Source organism: Arachis stenosperma, chromosome 5 (genome assembly GCF_014773155.1).
Source record: "Arachis stenosperma cultivar V10309 chromosome 5, arast.V10309.gnm1.PFL2, whole genome shotgun sequence".
NCBI lineage: Eukaryota > Viridiplantae > Streptophyta > Magnoliopsida > Fabales > Fabaceae > Arachis > Arachis stenosperma.
Window position 1 is genome coordinate 9,951,082 of NC_080381.1, and position 12,488 is coordinate 9,963,569.

The 12,488-nt window shown below is 40.5% G+C and overlaps 2 protein-coding genes and 1 non-coding gene across 3 annotated transcripts; 2 read left to right on the forward strand and 1 right to left on the reverse strand.

Annotated features, from left to right (window-relative positions):
- Window positions 1–27: 27 nt before the first annotated feature.
- Window positions 28–2,314, forward strand: LOC130979734 (cytochrome P450 CYP82D47-like). Its single transcript, XM_057903261.1, has 2 exons — window positions 28–969; window positions 1,305–2,314. Exons 1-2 carry the CDS (start codon window positions 37–39, stop codon window positions 1,932–1,934), a joined length of 1,563 nt encoding a protein of 520 aa, XP_057759244.1. The 5' UTR covers window positions 28–36; the 3' UTR covers window positions 1,935–2,314.
- A 50-nt stretch (window positions 2,315–2,364) lies between these two features.
- Window positions 2,365–2,561, forward strand: LOC130932276 (U2 spliceosomal RNA). Its single transcript, XR_009067433.1, has one exon. It is a non-coding gene; the product is annotated as a U2 spliceosomal RNA (small nuclear RNA).
- A 413-nt stretch (window positions 2,562–2,974) lies between these two features.
- On the reverse strand, window positions 2,975–7,880 carry LOC130979733 (extra-large guanine nucleotide-binding protein 1). Its single transcript, XM_057903260.1, has 8 exons — window positions 6,451–7,880; window positions 6,207–6,344; window positions 5,993–6,097; window positions 5,718–5,903; window positions 5,427–5,604; window positions 4,872–5,113; window positions 4,579–4,742; window positions 2,975–3,897 (listed from the first exon to the last, which is right to left on the reverse strand). The coding sequence occupies exons 1-8, from the start codon at window positions 7,621–7,623 to the stop codon at window positions 3,306–3,308; spliced, it is 2,778 nt and encodes a 925-aa protein (XP_057759243.1). The 5' UTR covers window positions 7,624–7,880; the 3' UTR covers window positions 2,975–3,305.
- Window positions 7,881–12,488: the final 4,608 nt, after the last annotated feature.

Consider the following 12,488-nt stretch of genomic DNA (forward strand, 5'->3'; position numbering starts at 1 on the left):
GGAACATAACTAGGTCATGGTTAAGAATCAAAGATCATGGATACCTCAGAGATCAAAATTCTCGTTTCAACCATTCTTTTCCTCTTCATTAGTGCTTCCATTTTGTATTTCTTAAAGAAAAAACACACTACCAACAAAAAGAAACAATGCAGTGCCCCTCAAGCAAGGGGTGCATGGCCTATTATTGGCCATCTTCACCTCTTTGGAAGCCATCAACTCACACACAGAACACTTGGTGCTATGGCTGAAGAACATGGACCAATCTTCACTATTAAACTTGGTTCATACAAAGTTCTTGTGTTGAGTAGCTGTGAGATGGTGAAGGAATGTTTCACCATCCATGACAAAGCATTCTCCACAAGACCTTGTGTTGCAGCCTCAAAGCTAATGGGATATGACTGTGCCATGTTTGGTTTCACTCCTTATGGACCTTACTGGCGTGAGATTAGGAAGCTAACTACTCTTCAGCTTCTTTCAAACCATAGACTTGAACTCCTCAAGAAAACAAGAGAAACTGAGTTGGATTCTGCAATAAGGAAGCTTTACAAGATAGAAGGAGGGGTTTTTGTTGATATGAAGGAGTGGTTTGGCGATTTGACACACAATGTTTCTTTGAGAATGGTGGGAGGGAGGCCATACTATGGGGAAAGTGGTGATGGCTATGAAGAAAGTGAAGAAGCAAGGAGGTATAAGAAGGCTATGAGAGAGTGTGTGCGTTTGTTTGGGGTGTTTGTGTTGTCTGATGCAATTCCATCTCTTGGTTGGTTAGATTTCAATGGACATGAGAAGGCTATGAAGAAAACAGCTAGTGAAATGGATACCCTGGTGAAAGGGTGGCTTGATGAACACAAAAGGAAAAGAGCTTCCAATAAGGAAGAGCAGGATTTCATGGATGTCATGCTTAATACTCTGCAGAATGCTCATATTTTTGGTTATAGTGCTGATACCATCATCAAGGCTACTTGTTTGGTAAGTAAGTAATTCATTCAGCTAACCAACTGCTTTTTGTGTTTGCTTCTGTAACATGTCTCATTTGATCAACCATTTTACGTTTAAAAGGATTTGTAATAAAAAGAACTGTTCCATTTTCTAATCAAACATGCATCTTTGGAATTTGGTTAGTCTATTTTGATCTTCTCACAGTTTATTATAGATAGAGAATTGTGTTATTTTTATGCCATATAATCTGATTCAACACTAAGATTAGTTTAGTAAAGGAATGGAATAATATAAGCCTTTTGGTAATGTTATCTTTTCAGTTTGGCATTTAACTTAAATACTCCAACTATGAATATTGTTTGCAGAATCTGATACTAGCAGGAAGTGATGCTACCATGGTTACTCTAACATGGGCGCTATCTCTGCTACTCAACAACAAAACAGAACTGAAAAGGGTGCAAGAAGAGATCAACATTCACATCGGACACGAAAGGAAGGTAGAAGAATCAGACATAAGCAAGTTAGAGTACTTGCAAGCCGTAGTGAAAGAAACTCTAAGACTATATCCACCAAGTCCCATCATAACCTTTCGTGCAGCCATGGAAGACTGCACTTTCTCATGCGGATATCACATCCCTGCAGGCACACACCTAATGGTGAATGCATGGAAGATCCACAGGGATGGTGATGTATGGGAAGATCCACAGGATTTCAAGCCACAAAGGTTCTTGACAACACACAAGCATGTTGATGTGAGAGGTCAGAACTTTGAGCTTGTGCCTTTCAGTTCTGGAAGGAGGGCTTGCCCTGGTGCCTCCCTGGCTCTGCGCGTCGTGCATCTAACGCTAGCTAGGTTGTTACAGTCTTTTGAAATCGATTCTCCTTCGGATGAAGCTGTAGACATGACAGAGAGCTTTGGCCTCACCAATTTGAAAGCCACCCCACTTCAAGTTCTCCTAACACCACGTCTACACCCCAAGCTTTATGAATTATGAATTCTGAGAGCCTTTGGAATGTGATAGGTTTTCAATCTTTAAATGCTTTACTTGTTTAATCATTACTGGTGTAGCAACTACAAGCTGTTGCAATAAAGTAATCTGTAAGTTGTTGAAATAAATTGAGATGCTAGTGGAAGTTGGCGAAAGAAAACATAAATGACACCTTAAACAAGCAAACATGTAAAAGCACGCTGCTAAGCATTTACAAAGTTCATGCTTCTTCTGCAGCAAAGAATTGACGGAGCGGCGTTGGATTCAACCAAAAAGAAACTGACAAGAAACAATGTTTGTTAGAGTAGAGGATGGTTGTACTTTCACTCATGTTGTAAAAGTAAAACAACTCACAAAGAAGTCTCACATTGGGTAAGGCAAAGAAGAGAGAACTAAGGTGTCAATATAAAATAAACATATCAACACATGTCAAGGCATACCTTTCTCGGCCTTTTGGCTAAGATCAAGTGTAGTATCTGTTCTTATCAGTTTAATATCTGATATGTGAGCCAATGGCTCACACGATATTAAATTAATTTATTGAGGGCGAGAAGCCACCTCAATAGCTTGCTATTGGGCTTCTTCTGCGTCGCCCTTTGTGTTGCACTATTGCAAGGGCCTGGCGCAACCCACCAATTTAGTTTGAAGATCTGTGGTCTCTTGTTCCTATGACTATTTTTCTCCTAACCGTATGGCGCGGGGTGGTAATCTCTTTGGGGGGGGTTTGAAGGTTCCTGTTTTCTGGTCTGAGGAAGGTGCGTTGTTGGGGTTGGGTTTAATTTTGAAAGAAGCCACGTCGTTGGCGCCATGCTTTACGAGGACGGTCTAGGTTATAAGTCAAAAGAGCTTTCATTTTGTAGATTACTTGATTAATGGTGCCGAACTGTAATAAGATAGCGGCTGCGTTTTGTTGTTCTTGCAAATGATTCCGTACCAATGGTTCACTTTTATGAGTTTATCAAATTCTTTACTCTCACCTCCTGTTCACTAAATATAAAATATATATAACACATGGGCTCCTCATATAACCATTACCTGCCATCCCATTTCTCCTTAAAAAGACAAAAGTTTGATTCCAATTCCAACTCAATCATGAAAGGATTATCAATGATGTACATACAAATCCAAACATCCAGATTCTACTTTAACATGTGGGGGGAGGGAAAAAGAAGAAGAAAGAATTTGACAATTACACCTTGATCTGTGTGATATGTGCTCAAGCCATGACATAAACAAACCCTAAAGCCTGAATCCTAGGACTAGTGCAAGCTTGAGGAAGGAATATGCTCCTTGTTACTCCTAGTTAGGTATATATGTACATCGACAGAATTCAAGTCACAAACAGGTATGACCCAAAAATCTTGTCTAAATTAGAAATCAATGAGAGAAGGAACTCGCTTCCATGCTATACATTGAGTACTCACTGGAGCTAAAGTTTGGTCTCTCCTCGCTCCACTTCAAAATTTCCTTTGCATATTTAAGTGCTGCATCAACACTACCAGGCTCCAAGCCCTTCACCACAGACACGTATAACTTTCTCCCTGTAAGAGATGAATAAAGCCTCTTGAACTTAACCGCTATGTAATGAGAACCCAGCTGACCAAGGGAGGGGTTGTGATTGATGCTGTTACTGTTGCTATTGGGCCGAGGTCGGCTAATTGTTGGATGAAAATCAGAGAACCAATCACACTTGGTCAACGGAACTTGTTCAATCTTCTCCTCAAACTGATCAACTTTGTTTAATATCAATAAGAAGTCCATATGCTCAAAAGTTGGGTGAGTGACAATGGCTTCGAAAAACTTCCTACTTAATACCATCTTATTAGTGGAACAACCATTTCCATCAACGGTAAACTGATCATAGTCACTCAAGGAAACACAGAAAATGACCATTCCAACATCCTCAAACATCTCCAACCACTTGCAATTTTCTCCTAGCCCCCTTGCATGCACCCTAATAAGTTGATACCTGCTAGCCATCCAAAACAAAAAGATGCATCAGAAACATCGTAATAATGACTTCGCCCCTAATGTAATATTCCTTTTTCCTTTCTGAAAGAGGGTAACATGTAGACAGGCATTTGAAGAGGGGAGCAAATCAATTTAACATTTCCTTATTTGAGCCAAACTTACATACAAGAAAATTTCAGCAACTTCAAATAAATCCCGCAATATTTACATATCATATAACTAAAAAGCTAAAAGTTTTTGCCCACAAAATTCATGAGTCCTTGGAGTTCTGGACCATCTCTCTCCTTACTAATTATAAACCATCAATATCCTACTCGTCATATTGTTAAGTGGAAAGAATTGTCTCTATAGACGTATGAAGTTCTTATGTTTCTTCTGCATGCACTAAACCCTACTGCATTCGTCAAATATCATGACAGCAGGGACAGACAAAGAAATTTTCATATAAGCATTCCAATAATGTGTAGTGGAAAAATATTTTTCAGCTTCATAGGCTACTTACTACATCAATAAGTACCATATTTATTCTCCATTATATTGCATATGCTGGTCACAAAATTTAGAGAGGAAAAAAAAAACTAAACACTATATTAACCAAAGGGAAAGGGGGACAATTTTTATTTTTGACAGAAAGCCACAATATTTGTTTGGCAGGAGACAGGCACAAATATTGACGTACCTAATCAATGAATCATGTAGATCAGCAGTTTCACCAGTTTCCTCAGGAGATGATTGGGGAAATGAAAACTCCACACAAGCCAGACCATTGGATGAAGTAACTCCCTCAGCATAGAGGATATCCAAATCCGAGGGTTCATAATCAGTCCTCAATATCTTAACAGCCTAGACATAGAATTGCCATGTTATAGACATATGCAGAATGAGAACTAAATTCGTAAAACAGTAATATACAATATACAATTAAATTATAAGAGCACACAAAATACTGATGAAAAATAAAACTTATCTTACCCGCTCTAAGAAATAATTCGCGACACTAGGCAACATTTCTAGTTCACTTCTTCTTGCATATGTGGCCTTAATGGCTGCATCATTCCACAACTCCTCAATCAATGGCGCATATTCGCGTGTAGCAGCTGGAAAGATGGCATCAAGTTTGCCCGATACCATAGTTTTCAGCAACCAATCAGAGAATACTTTCAGCCTTGTACCAATGGAATACATCGTCTTCTCATCAGATTCTGGTCCAGGCCCTGTTGTGAGCCATAAGCAAAATCTTTCAATACAAATGGCAAGCTAAATGTTAAATCTGCATACCTCTTATCATCTTATACAGTAATCACTATCCAAATAATAAGGGGGGTTTTGTGTTAATATTGGAAGGAATTATCAACCATGTGACACCTTAAACAAACATCTAAGCATGCTGCTAACCATTTAGATTTTAGACCCACAAGTACAAGGTGCACGGTTGATGGACAGTTGAACACTTGGCCATGTATTTTTTGGTGCTGAGCCAAACTGTGACAGGAGAAGTGTATAGAAAGGAGAAAAATGGTCTCATACCTGTGCTACCAGGAGTAGAAGACTGCCATTTCTTTAAATGCCCCAAACATTCGTCTTCAAAACGCTCACGACCCTCCAGGAGTACGCCAAGATAGGCATAGACATTGCTCTGGATGGTTAACTTTATATTTTCACGCTCATCATCTGAGAAGGGGACACTGTTGTACAGAATCTTGGCCTGTCATAATTATTTAAAATTCTATGAATTTGTTGACTCTTGCTATGCATTCTTTGACACTACTGAATTAATTATTAAGAAGGACTAGATTAAATTATGAAATAACAAATCACCTGCTTGAAAATGGTACTTGTTCCAGATCCACTACAACCAACTAAGAGAAGCTTCTGAATTATTGCGTGGTCAAGGTAGTCAGGAACTGCTTTGCTAGACAGGCTGGAGTGTTGTTCTCCATGAGAATTTGAGGATTTAGAAGGTACTGGAAGGGACAGGAAAGCACATACAAGCTTCGTTCCAGCCTAACAAATGAAATAAAAGAGTAAGAAGCAAAAATTGACAGAGCAGAATGAAATAAGAGACAAATAAAATCCCATGGGAAAATGATCACCTTTCCCCATATATACCCTCGTGTATTCTTCTGTCCCTCTTCTTGGTATGAACCATCCTCATTGACCCAAAAATGTGGGTTACCAGCACATTGAACTCCTGCCAACTGCATTGTCAAAACAGGATTCTTTCAACAATTTTTCTTCCTCGACGAACAAGAAATCGTTATTAAGACCTCTAAAAAGAATTTTTGCTTTATATTAAAAAATTTCAACCTGCAACATCCGAAGCTCTACTTTTGTTATTTCCCGACCATTGATGAAAACTTGAGTGTTTCCATTGCTAGCATCAGGCTGGATGGGGCCTCCAACATTCAGATGGGGACTGATAATCCTGGAAGGCTTTTGCCCTTCCTACAAAATTACAAGCCAATCAGCATCCATAGCAAAGCACTAAATTTAGAAGTCATGTAAGATACAAATCAAAGAAAAAAAGGGGAAAAAATAAAATAAAGAATACCTTCCCCCAAAGACCAGACACTTTGTCATACCAATAGTTTCCAGGCTTCAGCTTCTTTGGAGGGTTTGGACAGTTCTGCAAGGTAACCAGCTCCTCATACGCAAGAGGCTTCCCATTAACAAAAATATATTCAGGTGGAAGCTGATTCACTTCACAAAACTTCTCCGCCTTCATTATCTGCCGAACCTCCAATTCATTAAGCAACCGCTTGAGCATCCGTGAGCATTTCCCTAAATTCCCTCGTTTCGACTCATCGATGGGGAATCCAATACAGGCAACACATTTCCTACCCTCCGGCATGGACCCCATAGCTCGGAGCACACAATTACTACAATACTTTGCATCACAGACAAGGCAAACCTCCTTCTCTGTGAATCTATTCCCCTTGAAGCATCTATAGCAAGACCCTTTCTTCCCCTTTGTGAGAGGCTCCCTTTTAAGAGGTCTAGTCACAGCTTCCTCCTCATCACCAAAATCCCCATCCAAAGCATCATCAGAATCCACATCGAAGGTAACAACAGGGGGGCGCCTAGCATCACCACAATCCTCAGCCTTCAGCGAAGAAACCCGAGTGGAAGGGTACTCCAAACTCAGAACAGACTCAGTGGAGGCCCAATCGTGCTGATGCAACTCGTTCGAAACCCTCAACGCACTCGAGCTTCTCCCTGACTTATCAAAACTCTCGCAAAACTCCACAGTGCCGGAGCTTCCAGCTCCCCTCGATTCCTCCAGCATCCTGGAACTCCCACCCTCATCGGAAAACTCGCCGGAGGCATAGTTCACGTTGGAGAACTCGAACGCGCCGGAGCTACTCAACTCACCCGAGAGCTCACAGACGTTGTTGCTCTGCGAAACTCTGTCCTCGAAGGCGATGACAGAGGTGGGAGACACCGTTCTCTCCGAACCTAACTCGACCTCCTTGGAAACCCTAGCTTCGGAGCCGAGAGTCCGGAGCTCCTTAGAGAATTTAACGGTGGGGTTTTTGGGCGCCACGATTGGTTGCACAACGGGTAAAGAGAGAGTATCGGAGAGAGGTACTTGAGAGACGACGGAAGCTACCGGAATGTCGTCGACGCTGATGGGAACCGCCCGGGGGAGATCGAAGGGGAGCGGGGGGCCGTCGTACTCGAGGGCGAAGGAATACTGGTCTCCGTGATGCGGCGCCGGCGACATGGTACTGTATGGAAAATGGGGAAAAGGAAGGGAAATAGTTAAAGAGAAAAACCATGAAAGAGGAAAATTTGAGGTTTGGTTAGAGAGAAAAATAGGAATACGGGTGGGCCATTGAATAGGGGAATGTGAGAGTGAAGGGACAAAAAGATTCCTAATTTTACAGCGGAAGGAGTGTGAGATAGTGGGAATGAGGGAACACGTATAGCTATGGTGGTTGGAGGTGGCGAGAATGGGTAGCTGGTGCGTGCGAGTGAAAGAAACAAGAGTGGGTGGTGAATGCAGCAGAAATGGCGTGTTGTGACTACTACTGTGGCCTGTGGGAGGGTGAAGATATGAAAATGACAGCCATTGCGGAATCTCTTTTACTTTTGTGGGCAGGGCTCCCTGTTGCCCACCACTTTGTCTTTTTACACTAGCAACCAACTTTCCCTTTTCTTTATTATTTTATTATTCAACCAATGTCTAAAATCAAAAAGTGTGGTCGTACGGATTAGGCGAACAAAGAAGAACCGACGGCCAGCAACGGCGGGGGTGCCATGACAGTAACGCCATTGGTGACTTCACTGGTGATTAGGAGAGGGTAAGAATAAAAAGGACATAATGTTAGGTTAGCAAAGTTAGCAGAACAGAGTAACGCAACCAAAATTTTGAGAGAAAAAATAGACCGAACTGAATTATGCCGTGTTTTTGTTTTTTCGAGTTTAGGAGTTGCTTTGTGGAGAGTAGATTTGAGACGCAATATTTCTATTTTTTGTTATTTCGAATTTTTAATGTCTTAAATTCGTCATTTTAGTAGTGGGTTGTTTCTGTAAAAATTTTGATCCTCAAATTAGCATAAGTTATAGGCTGATTTTTTTTTATATGATTTGGGAGTGTGAGTTATAGTGGGATATGATTATTGCGGGTAATTTACACTGTTATGATGGGCGTTGTTTTTTGAAATTTTGGGGAAAAGAAATCGGACCCATCGATTTCAAGTAGAGAGGAAGAAACACAAATCAGACCCACTGATTTGTGTGAGAGAGACGTTGAGCAGCATGAAATCGGTGGCACTAATTTCTGGATGGTGAAATATTTTATCCGAAGAGTGCAGTAATCGGTGGGACAGATTACTGGAGGTAAAAAAATTTATTTTAATCCGGGGTGAACCAATCGGACCCACCGATTTGGGAGTTCACGCGATCGGTCCGTCCGATTTGCCCGTTAGTGCATACAAAAACCTAAAAGAGCTCACAGAATCCCTATTTCTTTATCGTTGGTCTCAATTAATGTTCTTCCTCTTCTCTTCTCTTCTCTGATTCTTCTCTTTCATTTTTGTAAAATAAATTTCTGTGAGGTTGAGAATAGTCAAGTACGTGTAGTGTTATGGATGATAGAGTTGTATTGAAGATTTATTATTACGGGCAGATCTTATTGCAAACATATGAGGGAGTTCAATTTGTGTGTGAAAATCCATTAGATGTTGTTATTCCGTTCACATTGTCATTTGAGGAATTGAAAGGTGTGATTTGTGAGAATATAGATTCTCAAAAATGTAGGAGAGTATCGTGTATGTTGTACAGGTATCCTTTATCTGTGTTTGGTGGGTTTGTTCAATTTCAAACCAAGTACGTGACGGACGAAGCGAGTATGCATGAAATGTTTTCAATGTACAAGAAAAATCGCCACCAAATATCGTGCATTGAGTTATATATTGAGTTTGAGCAATCTGAAATGGACCGTAACATTGAATTGAAAGATTATAATAGTGAAAGCGAAGATGAATTTGAAAGTAACTATGAGATCGTCGGTCCAGGTGAAGACGAAGATGAAGCTAGCGGCACCATGAACACAGATGTGGCAGAAGTTGCAAATGCACTAGCAAACCCGCATCCGTTTCAGGAGCCTTCTTTCATATGGTCGTTGGATTTGAAGGCTATGCACGCACCGGAGTTTCCGCAATATATGAATGCATGTGCGTAAACCTAGGTAGCTATGTGAAACTCTGAAGTAACAGATCAATAAGTCGGATGAGTAATGTATGTGATATGTGACTAGGCATTTGTGACCATAGCGTTTGATTTTTTTATTAATTAATAGTTCTTTGTTATGAATTATATTTAGTTGTTCTTTGCGTAGATGGAATAGCGAAAAATAAGACTATAATGATCTTACATGGTAAAGTGTGTTTATTAATTTTGATGTATGTTGCGCCTCCTGTTGTGGCGAATGGTGAGTTCACAGTGGGGATGGAATTCAGTTCAAGGGAGGTAGTAATATAGGCAATGAAAGATTATACCATCCGGAGAGGTGTGGACTATCGGGTATATGAGTTGGAACCGACGACATTCTATGCCAAATGTACAGAATATGGGAATGGTTGTGACTGGTTGATCAGGGTTACCAAAATGCAGAAGAAGTACTGTTGGGAGATAAGGAGGTACAATGGAAGTCACACTTGTACCAAGTCTACTATTTCTCAAGACCATTCGAAACTGGATTCTAAGACAGTTGCAGAAGCAATTAAGTTGTTGGTAGAGGTTGACCCGTCTATAAAGGTGAAATCAGTAATTGCTGAAGTCCAGTCAAAGTTTAACTACACCATCAGTTATCGCAAGGCTTGGTTAGAAAAGCAGTAGGCGGTCGAATCAATTTTCGGAGGTTGGGAAGCATCGTATGAAGCTTTGCCCATATGATTTGAGGCCATGTGCCACAAAGAGTCATCAGCAGTGGTTCACTTTGAAACAATGCCTGCTTACCAGGGGGATAATTTGGTTCCTGATATACGTGTACTACATAGAGTCTTCTGGAGTTATTACCCTTGTATAAGGGCCTTGAGACACTGCAAGCCAGTGGTGCAGGTGGACGGGACTCATTTGTATGAAAAATAGAAGGGTTGTTTATTGGTTGCAGTCTCACAAGATGGTAATAACAACATCGTGCCTATTGCATTTGCCATAGTGGAGGGAGAGACTTCTGATGCATGGTACTTTTTTCTGAGTAACTTGCGTCAACATGTGGTGACACGTGATGGTGTGGGACTTATCTCTGATCGACACGATTCGATTAGGTCAGCTATTGAACGAAGTAATGGGGCTTGGTCTCCTCCTAGAGCTTTCCATATGTTTTGTATCCGGCATATTGAGTCCAACTTCTTGATGAAGTTTAAGGCACCTTACTTACAGAAGCTTATCGTCAACATTGGTAAGTTTGAATAAAATGAACTTTGAATTTATTGTAAGTACAATCGAATAAAATGGTATTCATAGTTGACTGAATGTTTTTCATAGGATACTCGAGGATGATCAGGGAGTACCAAATGCGCTATGAACGATTAAAAGAACGGGGTGAGGCTTACACCAACTGGCTTGATCGGATCCCTCGTGAGCAGTATGCTTTGGCATTTGATGGTGGATATCGATGGGGTCATATGACCACCAATCTTATGGAGTCCATCAACTCCGTCTTAAATGGTGCACGCAATCTCCCGGTCACTGCACTTGTTAAGGCTACATTTTACAGACTGAATGAGTTGTTCGCTAGGAAAAGAGCCGAGACTGAAGCCCGAATTAATGCTGGACTTGTGTACTCTGAGATGGTGACCACCAAGCTGCATGCAAATCAACGAGCATCGGGTAACATACAAGTTAGCTGTTTTGATAGAGAAAATGAAGTCTTTGAAGTACGCGAGATGCCTAGTGGTGAATTTCAGGTTGGTCGAATTTTGTGTCGACACGTGTTTGTTTGTTGTGCAAATCAGTGGTTTGGATTGGCAAGTGTACGTTAATGACGTATACAAGATGGACCAAGTTCGAAGAGTATATAGGGCTAGGTTTAGACCACTGAAAAATCCGGCAACGTGGCCTGCTTATCATGGACCTCGATTCGTTGGAAACCCGTTCCTCAGACGGGTTGCCAAAGGTCGGCCGAAGATGACCCGCTTCTTGAATGAAATGGACACTCGTATGTTGCGTCGACCTAGGCGATGCAAGCAATGGGGTGCCGAGGGCCATAGTCGCAGTAGATGTCGTCAAAGTGGTGGACCAAGTGCATGTCCAGCCGAAGAGTAGTAGTTACCTTTTTTTACATTTTATTTGAATTTACATTTATGTACGACATTGACATTTGAATTTACCAACTCGTGCTTGTATTCATTTCAAACCTGATTAACATACTCGATAGAAAAATAGTCATGACAACGTAATGTACATATTCGATAATTAAATAGTACAAATTATTTCTTAAATAGTAGTAACAACCTAATTAACATACTCAATAATTAAATAGTTACAACTTCACTTCCTCGGTGCCCACTTCATATCTTTGTATAACTTTCTGCACTTCTTTACAATCTTGTTAAAAGCGGATGGTGTATACCGATTTGCACTCCAACGTGGAGGATCAGCTCTAAGATTGTAACCTTTATCTTTTTCACTTGTGGTCGTACCTATGAAAACACAACAAATGTTGGATGCTATTACACAAATGGCAATTGAATATCTAATACAAATACAAGTTCACCATGAAGCTACTAATAGAAATTCATAATCAAGCCCTAAACCGTCACATCTTCCAAGGTCACGGCACACTCACCAACCGAAAAATAAAACGTGTGAGTCTTGGGCCGCCATCTCTCAATCAGAGCATTAATTATTGCTGACTGACATTTGATAACTCCAATTTAGGATACATAATAAAATCCAGTCTCGCGTAACTGTGACTCAACAATTTAGTTATATGGATTCGGCGGCTTTAAATGATCACACATCAACATTCTTAAACTCTACAATATCACATTTCTGTTATAAGAACAAGTATAATATAACTATATTATCAAAAACACAATTATTCTTAACATGTCCATTATAACTAATTCCCATAATAAT

Excerpts from the sequence above, each read along its gene's own strand:
- LOC130979733 (XM_057903260.1), bottom strand. The coding sequence starts at position 7,623 with ATGTCGCCGGCGCCGCATCACGGAGACCAGTATTCCTTCGCCCTCGAG. Across the intron at positions 5,605-5,717 it reads CAAGTACCATTTTCAAGCAG|GCCAAGATTCTGTACAACAG; the intron begins GTGATTTGTTAT and ends TAATTATGACAG. Across the intron at positions 3,898-4,578 it reads CTACATGATTCATTGATTAG|GTATCAACTTATTAGGGTGC; the intron begins GTACGTCAATAT and ends GATGGCTAGCAG.
- LOC130979734 (XM_057903261.1), top strand. The coding sequence starts at position 37 with ATGGATACCTCAGAGATCAAAATTCTCGTTTCAACCATTCTTTTCCTC. Across the intron at positions 970-1,304 it reads TCATCAAGGCTACTTGTTTG|AATCTGATACTAGCAGGAAG; the intron begins GTAAGTAAGTAA and ends TATTGTTTGCAG.